Genomic DNA, 19,599 nt, shown 5'->3' on the forward strand with positions numbered 1-19,599 from the left:
AGATTTCCAGATAGGTCCGAGCAATTCAACCCATTCTTTCTTTCACCGCAAGTCTCTCTTTCCTTACTGTTTTTTTAAACATGGTTGATATATTTAAACAAATTTTTAATGTGAGAGAGCACGTGTGCATGTACGCAAGCTGGGGACGGACAGAGAGAGAGGGAGAGAGAGAGAATCTCAAGCAGGCTTCACACTCAGCACAGCCAACGTGGGACTCGAACTCATGAACTGTGAGATCACGACCTGAGCCGAAATCAAGAGCTAGATGCTCAATCAACTGAGCCACCCAGGTGTGCCCCTCCCTCTCCTTATTAGTACTTGGTCACGAGGACATAGCAACTTGAACCTCACAATCTGTAGGACCGTGAGCGAGGAGAATGTTACACGAAATGTGAACAGGACGGCATTATTCATACAAGCCAAGAAGTGGAAACCACCCCAAGGCCGATCACTTAATGAACCGGTAAATCAGATGTTTTTGGAATATATGAGAAGGGCTTAATAATCCTTAATGTAAAATGAGCCCTTACGAATCAATAAGAAAAGATGCAGACTCCAGGAAAACAAAACAAAAGACAGGCACCGAATGTGAAGAGGCAATTCGACACAATATACTAAGAGTATCTAAGAAGATCTCGCATTCAAAGAAATGCAAATGTCAACAGGACAGCATTCTACACTGATCCAATTTACAAAGATTTCAAAGCCAGAATATCCAGTGGAGGTGAGGATACGAGGAAACAGGCATCCATTTCCTTCCCAGTGGTGTACACTTGCTGTGACCCAGCAATTCAACATCTAGGAGTTTATCTGGCAAATGATGGCGGTTGTGTATTGGCTAGGATAAACCCTCTCAAAACAAGTAGTGGTTAAACAAATTCTGGTATAACATTACGTAATCATTAACACGGTATTTTACAGTACTCTTTAATGACTGACAAGGATACTCAAGATATTCTTTTTTAAAAATAATTTTTTTAAGTTTATTCATCTCGGAGGGAGAGAGACAGAGTGTGAGCAGGGGAGGACCAGAGAGAGAGAGAGGGAGACATGGAATCCGAAGCAGGCTCCAGGCTCTGAGCTGTCAGCACAGAGCCCGACGCGGGGCTCGAACTCATGATCCGTGAGATTATGACCTGAGCCAAAGTCAGACGCCCAACCGACTGAGCCACCCAGGTGCCCCTTATAGTCAAGATATTCTTGAATAAAAACTGGTTTTAAAAGAGTAGCATGGTCCCATTTTTACAAAAAGAAATATTTACCAATGTATTGTTATGTACAGAAAAAGTACCGCAAGCATATTACTCCCAAAGTATTACTGGTGATTCTTCCTAGATGGTGAAACAGTAAAGAAGTACTTTCATATAATTTATAAAAAATGTTAAAAATAGACAAGCCCATGATGTCCCACAACTTGAGGGACAGCTCACAGAAGCTGTTCCACAGCTCACTGGCAGGATCTTCATTTTCAAGGATAGGATGATTTTTTTAAATTTTTTTTAATGTTTATTTTTTGACAGAGAGACAGAGAGAGAAGGGGGGGGTGAGGAGGTGCAGAGAGAGAGAGGGAGAGAGAGAATCCCCAGCAGGCTCTGCACTGTCAGCACAGAGCCCGACACGGAGCTCATACTCATGAGCCATAAGATCATGACCTAAGCCAAAGTCGGAAGCTTCACCGCCTGAGCCACCCAGGTGCCCCAAGGACAGTATGTTTTATATCTCCACCTGCCTTCTGAGTTCACAACTATGTACCATACTTGCATACCAAAGAGACTAGCGTTGCCCTCTGATGTTCGAGAAACTCCCCTGCAGAGCAGATCTCATGCTGCAATTTGCTTTAAGTACAGAGACCTGTCCATGTAGATAGCTACGTGCAAGACCATAGCTCTAGGGACAACTGGCTCCTGAAACTACGATGACTGCTGTAGCCACAGCCACCCCCATAGCTAGAACTCCTCCTATACCTATGGTGACTGCTGTACCCACAGGGAGCACTGGAGCAGGAGGCATGACCTCCGTGAGGAACTCCTAAACATGCCCGGTCATTAACACAAGGGTTCTATCCATAGCATCTTCAAATACAAAAGCTAACAATGTGCATGCGTGTGTGTGCACGTGTGCGCGCACACACACGCCAGTCTTCACTCACAGTGAGTGCCTCACACATGTGATTTGCCAAGGGCACGGAGAGTCACGTACCAGTGGGGAGATTCTATCTAGAACTGCTGGGGGGTGGGGGCGGCGGGGTTCAAGTATTCAGGACTTCTGTAAATATTCTAGAGTTCCAACACGCACAGCTAGGGCTTCCAGATTTTTTTTTTTTAATGTTCATTATAGAAAAACTGGCGGCAGAAATGAAAAATAAAAAATAAATTAAAAAGTTAAAAAAATAAATAAGGAAAAAGACTTGCTTCAATTGACCCATGGATACAAAGTGAAACCAAACTGGAAAAAAATGACCAGAACATGGCTGCCTAAGCTAACCACTGGAGATATCATTCCTCAGTATTCTGGAAAGTCTCTAAGGCCTGGATCTCTTCCATCCCCCACCTCAGAGATGAGAAAGGTCACCCTCCAGCCAGACCACCAAACAGCTACTGTCCCAGAACAATCTTTGAGGAAAACCCTCCCAAGACCAGGAAGGCTGTGGCCCTGAATGAGGGCCTGTCCGTTTGGGTGCCCTCCCCGGCCCGCTCTCCCCTCACATCCCCACTGGATTCCTTGGGTCAACTTATCAAGGGGTTTCAGACAACACACCAGCGCGGGTGATCCAGGTGTACTCATGACACCCCTCCTCCACTCCGGATCCTTTACCAACTGAGAACAGATGCAAGGAGCCAGAGGAAAATCAGGCAAAGCATTTGCTTCATGAAGGGGCCACACAAGTCACCATCACTGCTAAGGTTACGGCTTCCACCAAAGCGTATGACGTTAAGGGGCACAGCCTGTGGCCAAATGGAAGCTTCCTATTCATCCCCTCCCGTCTCCCAAAATCCCCTTGGAGCTCACCTGGCGGAAAGCTGCATTTACAGACCAGATCAGAGTTCACAGCCTCTAAGAGCGCGCTTACCCAGACAGCTGCACAGAGGGCCCTTCAGGGTCCAGGAGAAAGCATTTCATGCCACGACCCCATCACAAATGGGGTCCAGAGGGTCATCAGCCAAACCAGTCACATGTGTCGCTCTCCCCTTCACTGGAAGGCACGCATGAGAGGGCTTGTTCTACTTTAGTCCCCCTCATTGCAGCAAACATTTATTGGGGTGCCAGGGATACGCGAGAAAAAAGGCGCCTGCCTTTGGGAAGCCAAATCCAGCAGGGGTGAAAGCGCGTGATTCAGGACGGTCTGTGCTAGCCTGCACCGGCAGGACGACAGAGGTTCTAGGAGGAGAACAAAGGCAAGATGTGCACCCCAGGGCCGTCCTGAGAGCGGAGGTGATCTCTGAGGCCTCAGTTAAGGGAGGGGTAGCTTAGCACTCGCTGGAAAATGAGCGGGAATTCATGTGCCCAGAGAGGCGCACCTACCAGTCCGTCTGCATATTGGGAGCTGAAAGGAACCTGGTGCTGTGTGGCGGAGAGACCAGTCAGCAGGCCAAGGGCGGAAATTATCCTGGAGGCAGCGGGGGGCCCATTTGTTTTGGCTTCCTTAAACATTTTTCCCTATAGTAAGAAAAATTTCATGCATACTAAGAAGTTGAAAACATCGTACCGTGAACACTCCTACCCACCATCTGAATTCTGTAAGTAACGTTTTGCATTATTTGCTTTATCTTATGTCTTTCCATCTGTCTGCCCATCTATCAGTGTCTCTTATGTTTATGCTGCATTTCAAAGTCAGTCGCAGACATCAGTACACCCCACCCTGAACCTATTATCTATTACCCAGGGTTCCACATTTGCTTACGATGCCTTTTCTAAGGTAAAAATTTACAAATTTACACTTGATAAGTTCTGGCACACGCATACACCTGTAGAACTCAAGCCCCCACCAAAATATGCAATGGCACCGTCACCCCAGAAAGTTCTCTCACATCCCTGTCCAATGAATCCCCTTCCACATCCCAACTCAGGCAGCTACGGATCTCATTTCTGACATTATAGATCAGTTCTGCAAGCATTCACATTTCATAAGATTGGGCTCATCTAGTTATATATCCTCTTTTCACAGACTTCTTTCACTCAGCATAATGTGTTTGACACTTACCCACGTTTTCGTATCAGGAATTCATTCTGTCCTCTGAATATATAAATACATCACACTGTCTATCCGTTCTCTTGTTGGTACTGGGCTGTTCCGAATTTTTTGTTTTTGTTTTCCTATTATAAACACTGCTATGAATATTCTTTAGAAGTCTTTTTTGGACAGAAGCTGTCATTTCTTGTGAATAGAAGTGAAACTGCGGAGTCACTGACTAGGTCTATACATTCAGTTTGATAGGAAACTTTACATTCCTACCGCCAATACATGACACTTTCAGTTAACCCACATCCGCACCAACATTTGGTATTGTCAGTCTTTCTAATTTTAGCCATTCTGGTGGGTGTCTTATGGTAGCTCACTGTGGATTTAATTTGCATTTCCCCAATAAATAATGATTTTGAGCAGCTTCACAGAACTCTATAAAGTGTTCAAATCTTGCGCTCATTTAAAAAAATTTTTTTTTAATGTTTATTTTTGACAGAGAGAGAGACAGAGCATGAGCAGGGGAGAGGCATAGAGAGACAGAGACACAGAATCCGAAGCAGGCTCCAGACTCTGAGCTGTCAGCAGAGAGCCCTATGCGGGGCTCGAACCCACGAACCGCAAGATCATGACCTGAGCCGAAGTCAGACGCTCAACAGACTGAGCCACCCAGGCACCCCTTGGCTCCTTTTTTAATTGGGCTATTTGTCTTTTCATTATTACACAATAGTTTTAAACAGACGACTGACCATATCCGTTTCATGTTCCTGATGGTTCTGTCAGGCAGTTGTCTGGAAGACAAACGGGGACCAGAAGGCCAGTTACGAGGTTAAAGTAAGGACCCAAGGGGAGGAAATGTGGGTGCAGGCTTGAGGGGAAGCAGAGAATATTCCAAAGTCAAACGATACTACAAGAGAGGACTTCAGGCAGAATGGAGTGAGGAGCCCAGCAAATCCTCTCCTCACAAAGCAAATGTAACTCTGGCCAATCCAAGACAGCCATATCCAGAGACACATTTAGGTCCAGTGAGAAGAGCAGCTAGTCTGCGGAGGGGCAGACAGGCCACAAAATGCTGCAGCTGCCAAAGACTCACATGACTCGGAGCACCATCAGCTACACCAAGCAGTCAACTGGCCAGGGATTCAGTACGGAGGTGAAGAGCTAAGGCAGCCATAGGGGACTTGATACACTCTCCACATAGCCTTCCTTGCCCTGAAGGTGAGCACACGCCCAGCAGAGACAGTCTGGCCCTAGCTGAAGACCAGTGGTAGAGATCGACAGAGCAGGCCGAATCCAGTAACACAACCTCACACTTATGGTCAACTGATTTTCACCGAGGGAGCCAAGACGGTTCCGTGGGGGGAAAGCATAATTTTATCAGAAAATGGTGCCAGGACGATTGGATAGCCACATGCAAAACGATAACCGTACTCAGATTAACTCAAAATGGAACGGTAAAGACCCAAATGTAGAAGCTGAAAACTATAAAACTTTTAGAAGACGTAAGAAAAAAACCCCTCCATGACCTTGACTGTTCTTAACCAGTAAAGCATCATTCACAAAAGAAAAAAAATTGATAAATTGCCCTTTATAAAGAAAGAAATATTCAACAAACAACACTCTTAAAGAAAAAAAAAAAGACAGCCACACACTGGGAAAAAGATTTCCAAGATCATATACCTGATAAAGGACTCATATCAAGATCATATACAGAACTCATAAAAGCAAAACAAACAAATAAAACAAAACAAAAACTTGAATTTTTTAAATGGGCAAAAAACCTGAACAGACTTCACCAAAGAAGAATGTAAAAGATGTTCAACGTCACGGGCCATTAGGGGAATACAAATGAAAAATGAGGAGATACCCCTCCTAACTATTAAAATGTCCAGAATCCAAAAGAGCTGACAATTCCAATTGCTGACAAGGACGGGGAGCAGCAGGAACTCTCATCTGTTGTTCCAGAGCAAGCAAAATGGTGCAGCCACTTTAGAAGAAAGAGAGCTCAGTAGTTTATCATAAAGCCAAACGTGGACCCACCATGCACCCAGGTACTCACCCAAGGGAATTGAAAACTTAGGTCCACACAAAAACCTGTATGTAAACATTTAGAAATGTTTACAGCAGCTTTATTTATAATCATCAAAAGCTGGACACAGGCAAGATGTACTTCAACAGGTCAACAAATAAGCAAAAGCAGTACATCTGGACAAAGGAATATTATTCAATGCTAAAAAGAAAGATACCATTGAGCCATGAAGAGATACGGAAGAACCTCCAATGCATATCGCTAAGCAAAAGAAGTCAGTCAGCAAAGGCTACATGCTGTAAGATTCCAATTATAGGACATTCTGGAAAAGACAAAACTATAAAGAAGTAAAACACAGTAGTGGTTGCACTAATGGAAAACAGATTGGGGTTGCGGAAGGGCTGGGTACGAAAGGGATATATAGAACATTTCTGGCGATAGAACTGTTCTGTATGATACCTGGGTGGTGGACACATGACTATATGAATTTGTAAGAACCCATAACTGTACATCGTGAAGAGTGACCTTTAACGTATGCGAGCAAAAGAATGAAACAAAGCATCAACTAGGTGGGTGGGAGATCCCAGGACGGAATGCAGACTGTGACAAGTGGGTCTAACTGCTTGAGAAACATAGGACACAACTGCCGGATGGAGGTGGAGGGATAAAGGGGCTGACCCAAGTCACCTTGAAAAATGCTCTTTCGACTGGAAACTGTAAGGTAAAGACACAAGAATTTACATATAAACCCTGTACTCTCAATAGTAAAGCTATTTCTCACAGAGGCATGAGCTGACAATTCTGACTATGCTACCCGTGGTACCACAACTGAGCAAGTAAGCAAATGGTTGACGAATGGCAGGTTTCTCCCTGTCAGAGTGGGGAGTTACAGAAAGGAAGACTAAAATAAAGCTTTCAGCACCGGATTCCAGTTGGAGAGTTAAGTAGGAATTCATGTTGAGGTGAATGTACATGCTGACGAATAGAGAAATAATTACAGATACATGTGTGTACATGGTTTGGTATACATCCATGTACTTATCACCAACTTCTGCCCACTGAAAGGGTAGAGAAGTAGCGACATCTCGCAAAGCGATGAACACACTCAACACTCAGATCTTTGTTTCTAACATCAATCGCTTCCGGTGAGGAAGAGAACAATGTACTGAATAGGATCCCCAAGGAAACATTCCCAGCAGGCAACGGTGTTTCGGAGGTGAACAAGACCAAGGAAGTGGGAGAGCACCAGGAGAAGCTGGGAGAAAAGAGTGTGAGGCAGCAGATGGTCACTAGGGAACAAAAAGCAACTCAAGAGTGGGAGCAGAGGCTTGCACACAGTAGGTGGCTGACGGGGCCTGCTGACAAGAGACTGCCAGTGTCCCCTAGGAACAAAATATGGGGCTCCTGCAAGGCCAAGAGAAATATTTTCATGAGAAAAAAAAATACGTAACAGATAACCCATTATTTCAGAAATAAACTCCAAAACCATAGTTGAGTCGATGTGCCTAAGACCCAAAGCTGGAAAATACATTAATTAGGATTGTTTTTATGCTGAAGATCATCATGTACAGAAATATGTTTTATCTTCACTCATGGCATCCGCATGTCCGCACAGAGGCGAGTGTCTGAGAATTTCATCGTGTGCTCATCATAACCATGTTTCAGGCTCACACTTGTATTTTTTGCTGGGACCCCCTTTATTTTCTTTTAATGATGCTTATAATGACAGACGGTGTAACTTAAGCTAACAATTGATTATTCTTTAGAAGAGAAATTCAAATATGAGCCTAATTAAAGAATTTCCCAACACTTCTTCCTTGCTAAAACATGTACCGTTAATAAGGAAGCCCCCGACGTGCCATTCAGACTTTCATCTGTGCGCACGCTTCCACACGCTATCACTGCCCGCACCTCACCATCTGGAAATACCATTTGTCACCCAGGAGTAATTGGCCAATTTGCTGGGTTTGCCCTTTAAACGTTCCATGTTCTTCTGACACCTGTGAGTTTCATTTAAAGGCTTTTAGAACTTTTTACTCAAGATGACATTGTCTGGAAAGGGGTTTTGAAGGACAGATGTGACCACAGTATCCTTTAATCAGAAGAGAACACGGTTCCATATGAAAGGCACATGGTCCCCACAAGAAGGGAGCTCATGCTGATGCCACAGCCAGGACTGCGGGGAGCGTAGCAGGGTTACCAGCAGATACACACCTAACTCATGCACGTATAACCACAGTAAGTCACAACCACAACTTACCGTCACAACAGGCTACAACCGCAAGTAACAATCACAAATTCCAACCATAACATATTTTGTCACATTGAATCTGGCTGACAGTCTCCATGGTAGGATCAGTTCTTGATGTGTATTTAAGATAAAACGTTTAAATCTTTGGTGGTTTGGGGGGAGGGCGTGACTAGAAAGGGTTGGCACGAGGGAGTCTCCTTGTGGTTCTGTTTTCTGCATCCCGATCGGTCATGGTTACTGAAATTCACACACATGACAAAATTTCATAGACCCACGTGTGTCTGCATGCATGCACACACACACACACGAGTACACACACTCGCTGATGCAATGTCAATCAGGCCTATATGTGACTTAGTAACAGCCTGTATCAATTTGACAACATACTATGGTTATGTGAGCTGTCATCATCAGAGGAAGCCGGGTGAAGAGTACACAGAAATTCTCCTGAACGATTTTTATAATTTCCCATGAGTTTTAAAGTATCTTAAACTAAAAAGATATTTTAAAAGATGCCGGACTTGCTATGGGTCTCCTAAAAAATGCTGGTCATGATGAGCTTTGCTCTTTGCATCCCAAGGGTGACAAGATCCCCAGGCTGGAGGTGGGAATTGTTCCCAGTGAGTCCCCTGACCCGTACCTGGCGCTGCCTGGGCAAGAGGCTCCGACTCAGTATGGAGATCCTAACCCATGTGGCACCTTGGCTTAGGGACATCAAGGGGAACAACGTGGCTTTTCCGAATTGGCTTATAAATCCCGGCTTTGAGCAGCACAGCCCACATTGTTCCAAGTGAGCCGCAAGTTGTCAGCAGGATGTCTGGCAACTACCTCTCCCATCACAGAGGCTGCGTCAGGACGACTCAATCAACCTGGTCGCCATGTAATCACGTTTGTAACAAGAGTAAGGTATTTAGACGGACCAGCACTCCTAACTTTACCTTTGTCAGGTTTGTATTCCCCACCGCCTAATATGTCTTCAAGATCCTTGTCTGAAAAACCTGGAGAAAACAAAACACACATTTCAATTCCAAAACACCTTTTTCAGGGACAAAAACCTTATGTTAATATGTTGCCCAACATCCCCAGAAAAGGACGTCCAGTTCAGAATACCCTTGATGAATATGGTAGGCAAAACTCTCAAATGGCCCCTGATTCCCTCCTGCTGGAGTACATACCTTGCTTAACATCCCATCACTTTAAGCATGAAAAGATTTTCCAGATGGAATTAAGATCCCAAATCAGTTTGGCTTTGCGTGAATTAAAAGGGAAATTATCCTTGGTGGGCCAGACTCCATCAGGTAAAGCCCTTTAAACCAGGGTGAAGCCACTAGAAGCAACAGAGCTAGTCTTCCTCTCTGGGCTCTCCCTGGTCTCTACCTCCTGCTGGTCTTGAAAAAGCAAGCAGCCATTAGTTCTACAACTGCAAGGAAACGTACTCTGCCTACAACCCCATGAACTTGGAGGAGGACCCGATCGCAGAGGAGACCGGACCTGGCAGACACCATGATTGCAGCTGTATGAGGCCCTGAACACAAAACTCAGCTTGGCAGTTCCTCAACTCCCCACTCATGACAAGGAAACTGAGTTAATAAACAGGTGCTGTGTTAACTCACTGAGCTTGTGGTAATTTGTCAGCAGCAATAGAAAACTAATGCTTTTTTGATTCAACTGTAGTTACTCTGGAGAGCACTTGAGTGTTTCAGTTCCGAGCTGTATTATCTGCCTTGTGCTCTGAAAGACCACTTTGCCTAGGAAGAATGAATGATGATCAAACTATGGTTATGGTGGCTTGACTATTTGGCACATGTTTCCTTGCAAATGAATAAAATGGGGTGGTCACTACGAAGAACACCACTGGCCGTATCTGTTGCCAATGGGAAGATTTCAAACAAAACGTGTAATTTTGAAAAATCTACATCCACCTCTCTGATCTCAGCAGCTTCCCAGTACTTAAAGACTTTAAGGAGATGGGGGTGATATTAGCAAATGTGAATTTGGGATACCGCGTATTGAAACATGGGCATTATCTGGAAGTTCACAAGACCTCAGGACACCAATATTTCCAAATGACCAATGCATACATAATATGCAAAACCACAAATGAGGAGAGGTTCCACTAAAAGTGCAAGAGAGTCCTGTGGGGTTGTAAGGAATCACGTATAAAAAGTTCATTGGTATGGTCACGTCCCACACTGTAGTTAAATGGTAACAAACGGCCACTGGTCGAGTTTGGGTGTCTTACTAAAGAAAAAAAACTATGTTGATCAGAAAAGTCTATGAAAATATTCCTCCCTTTTTTGACTACATATCTATACGAAGCCAGATTTCCTTCATACACCTCAGCCATCACAACACATTACAACTGAATCCAGAAGCAGAGAGGGTCTAGCTTTTCTGCTTAGACATTATAGAAATTTGCAAAACATGTACAATGATGCCACTCTTCTCACTCAATTTTGGTTTTGGATTGCGCATTATTTCTTACAAAAACATGCTATTTTTGTTAACATGTATGGGTTTGTTGTTCATTTTTAATGAATACATGATTACATATACTTTTTACAATTTTAGTTCAAAGACAATATTGTTAGATGTGACCTACATAAACAAAAGCCCTTGAAATCCTCAATGATTTGGGGATTCCTGAGACCAAAAAGTTTGATAACTACAGTTTAGGGTTCTCCTGGGCCTTGAAGTACCCCCAGGCCTGCCATGCCCGGGTGACTCTGTGCGCTGTTGTAGTTTCGTGAGCGACGACCTGGCCAGGGAGCCGCAGTGCTGGCCGGCGCTTCCAACCTTCTGTGACTTACCTCCTGCTCCTGTGCTCGGTTTCTTGCGGCCATCGTCTCGATCATTTCGATCATCCAAGGCATCAGCCAAGTTAAAATCATTATCTGCAGTGGGCCCCAAAACATAAAAGAGAAAGTCAACAGGTTAAGCTGCAGGTAGCTCCGTGGACATTGGCCCAAAGAGAGTTCCACAGTGTTCTTCTTTCCTGCCCTCCTCAGAACAGCCATATTACCTGCAGGCTTGGCTGGAGCTCTGGTTGCTATTGGTCTCTTGGTTGTAGTGGTGCCATGGTCCCATCTCTCTAAAAGGGGAGGGAGGGCAGCAAGGAAAGCACATTTAGTAACAAAATACAGCATCCATTTCTTGGCTCAGGTAGGTCACATCATGAGTATGTACCATTGTCTCAGTCCTTGAGGCCCCTCTAAGGCTTCTGACAATCCCTTGGAGAAAGGCAAAGAAATGTAGAAGGTTTAAATGAGAGGAGTTCTGTTCACTTTTCTTCAGAGGATTGGTGGTAAGGCAGACATGCTCCCAGATAGGATCCGGGGATTCATGGAGCTAAGTATTCAGCCTAGATCTGCTGGATGGGACCCCGTGGGTCCAGGGAGTTCAAGAGCTTGTGCATGACCCTTGGAGGCTTCAGGCTCTGGTTTCCACCACTATCAACCTGGCACCAGAATCATAAATCATACTGCCCAGGGATGGACTGAGGCTATGTTCCCAGGTGGGTATGGGGGTGTCTATTATCAACTGAAAGTAGTATAACACCAACAAAATATTTTCTAGAAGCGTGGTTGTTACTACTGTAACTATTAGCTTTTTCAGCTCACCTGGATTCCTCTAAAAATATGGACTTCTTTCACATCTATTACATGGCATGACATGCATGAGTTTTCTAATAGTTTCTTTTCTTGAGCTTACAGAATGTTCCATAAACTGTTCTACAACTGGAGGCAGCAGAGGGAAAGGAAATTTAAGGGAGAAGAAACGCAAAGACAGTACTATATATGGCAAGCACTCAGAAAAGAAACAGCAATATTTGTGGGGAGAAAAATCTCAGTGAGTTTTACAGATCAAAAATGTAATCCTCGGGTGCCTGGGTGGCTCAGCTGGTTGAGGGTCTGACTCTTGATTTCTGCTCAGGTCATGGTCTTATGGGTCGTGAGATGGAGTCCTGCATTGGGTTCTGTCCTGGGCATGCAGCCTGCTTAAGATGCGCCCTCCCTCTCCCTCTCTCTCTCTTTCTGTCTCCCCTCACTCAGGTGTGCATGCGCTCATGCTCTCTCTCTCTCTAGATGATGATGATGATGATGATGATGGTGGTGGTGATGGTGGTGGTGGTGTAATCCTCAAACTGCCCAGGTAATTTACAATGCATTACCTGTCTTTTCTAGATAGGGCCTTAAGGCCTGTGGATCAAAGAAATGTAAGTCTGAATCTTCTGGAAAGAGTGTAAAAACACAGTAGGACATGACCTGACATCTCTCACTAGGTATAAAGGGAGACATCACATCATGATGGAGGGTCAATCCACCAAGAACACAGAACAATCCTAAACTTGTATGCACCAAACAACAGCGTAAAAACACATGGAGATAAAACTGATAGAGCTAAAAGGAAAAAAAAAAAACAAACCACAATTAGAGTTGGGACTTCCACCATCAGCAACTGACAGAACTACTAGAATAAAAATCAGCAACGACAGAGAACCAAACCACACAATCAAGTAAATATCCGCTCCACTCAGTCGCAGCAGGATAAGGAATTTTTTAAGCACACATGGAATATTCACCAGCAGAGATTACATCCTGGACCAGAAAACCAAGCTCAATAAACTTCAAAGCACTGAAATTATACAGAGTGGGGTCTCTGACCATAATGGAATCAAACTAGAAACAAAAACACCATAAGAAAACAAGAAGATCCCTAGGCACTTAGAAATAAACAACACACTTCCAAATAAAACCAGGATCAGAGAGAAAGTGTCAAAGAAAAAAATTTTAAATACAACTGTGTGAAAAACACCACCACTGAAACATGCAGGATGCAGCTAAAGCAGTGATAAGGGCAGTTTCTAGCATTAAATGCTTAGAGATGAAGAAAGGCCTCAGATCAATAATCTAAGTTCTTAACTCCAGATGCTAGAAAATGAAATGCTAGATTGTAGGGAAACAAACCCAAAGCAAGCAGACATAAGGAAATAAGAGCAGAAATCAACAAAACTGAAAATAGAAAATACAAATCAATGAAGCCGCTTCTCTAAAAGGTCAATAAAATTGGCGTACCTCTAGCCTTACTAACAAACATAAAGGAGAAAGGACAAAATACCATTATAATGAATGAAACCAGGTGTTTCCTTACAGAGTCTGTAGCCATTAGAAGAGAATAAAATGTAATGAACTTACGCTCATATATTTGACAACTGAGAAGAAATGGATCAATTTGTCAAAACCCACAAACCACCACAACTCAACCCAGTCCTGCACGTTCAAGTACTGGAAGACAAACATCGTTAAGATGACAATACTACCTAAAGTGATCTAGATTCAAGGCAATCCCTGCCCAAATCCTAAAGACACTTTGTTTTCTGAAACAGAAAAACCCATTCTTTTGTTAATTTTGTTAATGCTTATTTACTTTTGAGAGAGAGAGAGAGAGAGAGAGAGAGAGAGAGAAAGTGTGAGCAAGAGAGGGACAGAGAGACAGGGAGACACAGAATCTGAAGCAGGCTCCAGGCTCTGAGCTGTCAGCACAGACCCCGATGTGGGGTTTTGAACTCACGAACTGTGAGATCATGACCTGAGCCGAAGTCGGACTCTTCACCGACTGAGCCACCCAGGTACCCTAGAAAAACCCATTCTAAAATTCATGTGGAATATCTCAAGAGTCCCCAAATAGCCAAAACAATCTTGAAAAAGAAGAACACGGTTGGAAGATTTCTTCTTCAAAACTTAGTACAGAGGTACAGTAATCGAAACAGTGTGGTACTGGCATAAGAACAGACACCTGGGTCAATGGAATAGAACAGAGTCCAGAAATAAACACTTACATATACGGCCAATATGTATATTCTGGACAAGAGCACCAAGAAACTGGTCATAACATGCCAAGGAATGAAGTTCAACCCGTACCTGACACCATATATAAAAACGAATTCAAATGAATCAAAGACCTCAAACTATAAAACTCTTAGAAAAAAAAAAAAAACATAGCAGAAAATCTTCATGATCTTGGATTTGGTGAGGATTTCTCAGATGTGATGCCAAAAGCACAGGGAACAAAATGAAGATAAATTGGCCTTCATCAAATTAAAACTTTTCTGCATCGGGGCGCCTGGGTGGATCAGTCGGTTGAGTGTCTGACTTCGGCTCAGGTCATGATCTCACGGTTTGAGTTGGAGCCCTGAGTCGGGCTCTGCACTAACAGTTAGTGCAGAGCCTACTTGGGGTTCTCTCTTTCTCTCTCTCTGCTTCTTCCACGCTTGTTGCTCGCTCACTCACTCTCTTTCTCCTCTCTCAAAATAAACAAACTTAAAAAATTATTTAAAAAAAAACTGGGCAAAGGACTTAAACAGATCTTCAAAGAAGATATACAAGTACAGCCAATAAGCACGTGACCGGATGCTCGGCATCACTAGTTGTTAAGGGAAATGCAAATCAAATCCACGAGAAGCTGCCACCTCACGATCATTAAAGGCCGTTCTGAAAAGAAAAATGCACTAACAAGTGTCGGAGAGGATGTGAAAAAACCAGCCCCTGGCGCACTGGTACAGGGGATGGAAGATGCTGCAGCTGTTGTGAAAAAGCATGGCAGTTCCTTGAGGTTAAACACGGAATTAGCACACGGTCCTGTAAGTCCGCGAGTAGGTATACATTCCAAAGCACTGAAAGCAGGGACCCAGATACTTGCATACCAATGCCCATGGCAGCACTCTGCACAATCGCCACAAGGCAGCAATCACCCACATGTCCATCAACATGTGAACAAACAAAATGGGGTCCACATCCAATGAAGTATCACCCAGCTGTATGAAGGAATAGAATTCTGGCACAGGCTACAACATGGACAAACTTTGCACATGTTATGCTCTGTGAAAGAAGCCAGACATGAAAGGACAAATATTGTAGGATTCTACTTACATGAGGCACTCAGAATGGGCAAATTCTTAGAGACAGAAAGGACGCTAGAGATTACTAGGGGTAAGAGTAGAGGAAAAATGGGGAGTTACTGTTTAATGGGTAAAGAGCTTCTGTGTGGGATGATGAGAAAATTCTGGAAATGAATAGTAGTGGTAATCGTTGCACAACATGGGGAATGTACTCAGTGCCAATGATCTGTACATTTAAAAACGGTTAGGGGCGCCTGGGTGGCTCAGTCGGTTGAGCATCTGACTTTGGCTCAGGTCATGATCTCACAGTTTGTGGCTTCAAGCCCCACATTGGGCTCTGAGCTGACAGCTCAGAGCTTGGAGCCTGTGTCTCCCTCTCTCTCTGCCCCTCCCCTGCTGGCTCTCTCTCTCTCTCTCAAAAGTAAAGAAACATTTTTTAAAATGTTTAAAAAAAGAAAACAGAGGAAAACCTTTGGGACTGAGGGCTTGGTGAAGAGTGCAGAGACTTGCTAACAAAACCATGTTGCACAAAAGAAAAAAAAAAGATAAACCAGACTACATCAAAATTAAAACATTTCCTTTCGCAAAAGACCCTGTTAATAAGCTGAAAAGACAAGCTACAGGTTAAGAGAAAATACTTGCAAAACACATATATGACTAAAGACTGTGTCTACAATCTATGAAGAGCTCCTAAAATCCAAAAGTAAAACACAGACAATCCAACTAGAAATGAGCAAAAGATATTCAAGTTAAAATCACAGTGAGAGGCCACCAACATACCTATCAGAATGACTAGGATCTAGTGGTAACACCAAGTACTGACTGACAAGGACACGGAGAAGCTGGGTCACTCACACACTGCCGGTGGGAATGTCACGTGGTACAACCACTCTGGAAACCCAGTTGGCGACATTCTTTAAAAACTAAACCTACAACTATCATATAGACCCAGCAATTACACTCCTGGGCATTTACCCCAGAGAAAGGAAAACTCACACTCATGTAAAAACCTATATATAAATGTTTACTGCTGAAAACTGGAAACAACCCAGATGACCTTCATAAACAAACTGTGGTACATCTACATCATGGGATGCTATTCAGCAAGGAAAAAGCAACAAACTACTGATACTTGTAATAACTTGGATGGATCTCAAAGGAATTCTGAGTAAAAAAAAAAAAAAAAAGAAGCAATTCCCAAACATTACATACTACGTGATTCCATTTACGTAACATTTTCTAAATTACCAGATTCTACAGATGGACAACGGGTTAGGGGGTGGGGACTAGAAAGGTGCGGGGGCGGGGGGAGGAGATAATGGTCAGTGTTCATAAAAGGACGGCAGGAGGGGTCTTTATGGTGATGTAACAGCTCCCTGTGGACTATCGTGGTGGACACACTCACCCACCCAGGTGACAAAACCGCACAGTAGTGAAAACACACACACTAGGCTTTGTGTCCATTATCAATACCCTGCTTATGATATTATACTATAGTTTTGCAGGGTATCACCTTTGGGGAAACTGGGTAGTGGATACACGGAATCTCTCTTTAGCATTTCTTAGATCTTCAGGGGTTTACAATTACCTCAAAAAAAAAGTCTGTTAAAAAACAGTTTGGGGGCACCTGGGTGGCTCAGTCAGTGAAGCGTCCAACTTTGGCTCAGGTCATGATCTCATGGTTCGTGAGTTTGAGGCCCATATCAGGCTCTGTGCTGACAGCTACAAACCTGGAGCCTGCTTCAGATTCTGTGTCTCCCTCTCTCTCGGCCCATCCCCCACTTGTGCTCTCTCTTTCCGTCTCTCAAACCTAAACAAATGTTTAAAAAAAAAAAAACCAACTAAAGAGCAAATCAAGTAGGAAAGGGCAGTAAGAACATCTTGGAATGAGGTGGTAACACGAGTGAAGTTTCCAGGCAACTAAAGCTTGTTCTTTCTCGATCCCAATGGTTTGCGGCACAATGAAAATCTTCCAGAGAGGATATCTTTACAGGACAAATAACACAGTTCTCAGTCTCTTTGAGATGAGGGTATAAAATACGACTTTTCCAGAGGGTCTGGGGTCACTATTTTTCTGTTAGCACATCGTGCTTACCTCTTAAAGACCAGAGTCCCATTTTCATCTTCTTTCCAGATTACTGGATCTCATCTTCCATGGGCGAGGCACAGTGCCACGCAGGCCAGCCATCACCATAAAGCCAGAGCTTACCATTTTGGAGGTGAGGGACTGTAATACCTCTTTGGGGCAGGTTGACCTGTGGATCAGTAGCGGCCTTTTCTGGGGCTTTTTTGGTGCCCCACCTGACGCTAAACTACCCTTTGGGGCCATCACCCTCCCCGTGCAGACACATGTAACGGCAGCGTGCTGTGGAGAAAAGGCACTGGAGGAAAAGCCAGAGCCTCTGGGCTCCAGTCCCGCGGTCCTGCTAGCTTGCAGCAGGACCTTGGACAAGTCCTTCTCATCTAAACCAGGAGGGAAGGATGGGGTCGTGAAGGTTTCCCCAGTTCCGACACCTAGAGTTCTTCCTCATGTAAAGATGGCTTTAATTTGTTTAAGTTTAAATTTGTTAGATATGGTCAATATAAAAGTAATCCAATGGTACAGAATTTTTTTAAATTTGTAATGTATGCTTAATATAAAAGTAATCTGATTGTAGAGAACGCAAAGAAAATACTAAAGCTGGCCTCGAATCAACCCTCAGAGGTGGCTACTCTGAATGTTTTCACATAAGCATGCACGCCCGTACGTGTGCTTGGATACGCTTACTGGATAAAAGTTGATTCATACTACATACATTTGATTCTGTCACTTACCTTCCTCATGTCAGTTCCAGAGACCGACCTTATTCCCCGTATTGGCTGGAGAGCACGGATGCTTAGAATGTAGCCATTTCACTGTGGGATTTTAGCGTTCCATTGGGGATGGATATAAAACACAAGACAACTGTGCACACGAAGTGGTGTGCCTAGAAGGAAAATGCTCGGAAGCAGAGCTGCTTCAAAGATGCTATGAAGTCGCCCTCCCCAAAGGTAGACCTCACTTATAGGACTGCCTACAGGAGTGAAATTGTAAAGGCAGAGCTTGATACCACAGAAGACATCTAAAATGACCTTCCTGCTCGCCCCAGCTCCACAAATACATGCTCAGCGCGCATTGATGGTGAAGAAATCTTTGATTTAGGGGAAAACAGATGGATGCCACATAAATAGCTCTCAGACAGTAGTTCTCAAAGAGTGTTCCAAGAACCCCTGGGGGTCTATGCAGTCATAACTATTTTCGTAATCCTCAGATGTGCTTTGCCCTTTTTACATGGTGCAAAAGCAATTGCGTGTAAACCAACTGGCCCTTAGCGTGAACCAGGGCAGGAGCACCAAACGTTATGAGAATGAGTTAGATTCTTCACTACACAATAGCAGGTGAAAGGGAATGCCAGTTCTGGGGTGCCTGGGGGGGGGCTCAGTTGGTTAGGCATTCGACTCGATCTCGGCTCAAGTCATGACCTCACGGTTTGTGAGGCCGAGCCCTGCATTGGGCTGTGCTGGCAGCACGGATCCTGTTTGGGATTCTCTCTCTCCCTCTCTCTCTGCCCCTCCCCTACTCGTGTGTGTGCGCCCTCTCTCAAAATAAATAAATAAACTTAAAAAAGAAAGAATGACCGTTTTACCTAATGTCCTAGATGGTAGGTGGAATCCTAAGGCAGCTGCTAGGTTTCCTGCCCCCTGGTGTACACAGCCTATATAAACCCAGCCCCTTGAGTGCAGGGGCCCGGGGAGGGGGGCAACCAGGTCACTCTCAAGATTGGGTTATGACATATGGCAGAGGTGAAGGGATTTTGCTGATATAATTAGGATGCCAATAAATATGAATGAATTACTCAAAGGGGAGAATATTCTGGGTGATTCAGACCTAATCAGGTGGTAAGTCCTTGGAAAGAGGGCTTTCGGCCTTCCCTGAGCTGACATTAAATGTAGCTGACACTCTTCCTTTTTCTGACCTTGAAGAAGTGGCCACTAGTTCTGTAGCTGCACAGAAATGAATTCTGCCAACAAAACTGTGTGAGTAGGTCACCTTACACGGGGAAACAGACTGTGCAGATGTGGTTAAGCTAAGGACTTTGAGATGAAAAGATTATCCCAGATTGCATAGGAAGCCCCAGGTAATTATAAGGGGGAAAGTACAGCCAGGAGAGCCAGGGGGAGGAGACCATGATGTGGGAAGCAGGGCTGAGAGTGAGGGAGAA

The 19,599-nt window shown here is 44.1% G+C and overlaps 1 protein-coding gene across 3 annotated transcripts in view; it reads right to left on the reverse strand.

The window, feature by feature from the left end:
- Nucleotides 1-19,599, reverse strand: part of CD99L2 (CD99 molecule like 2) — a 94,729-nt gene that overhangs the window by 8,238 nt on the left and 66,892 nt on the right. For all 3 annotated transcript variants that reach the window (XM_027053427.2, XM_027053425.2, XM_027053426.2), the window contains exons 3-5: nucleotides 11,483-11,551; nucleotides 11,271-11,354; nucleotides 9,399-9,458 (exon numbers count right to left, since the gene is read on the reverse strand). In XM_027053427.2, the coding sequence (XP_026909228.1) occupies nucleotides 9,399-9,458; nucleotides 11,271-11,354; nucleotides 11,483-11,551 (213 nt within the window). The remainder of the gene's footprint in view (nucleotides 1-9,398; nucleotides 9,459-11,270; nucleotides 11,355-11,482; nucleotides 11,552-19,599) is intronic.

Source organism: Acinonyx jubatus, chromosome X (assembly GCF_027475565.1).
Source record: "Acinonyx jubatus isolate Ajub_Pintada_27869175 chromosome X, VMU_Ajub_asm_v1.0, whole genome shotgun sequence".
NCBI classification, from domain to species: Eukaryota; Metazoa; Chordata; class Mammalia; order Carnivora; family Felidae; genus Acinonyx; species Acinonyx jubatus.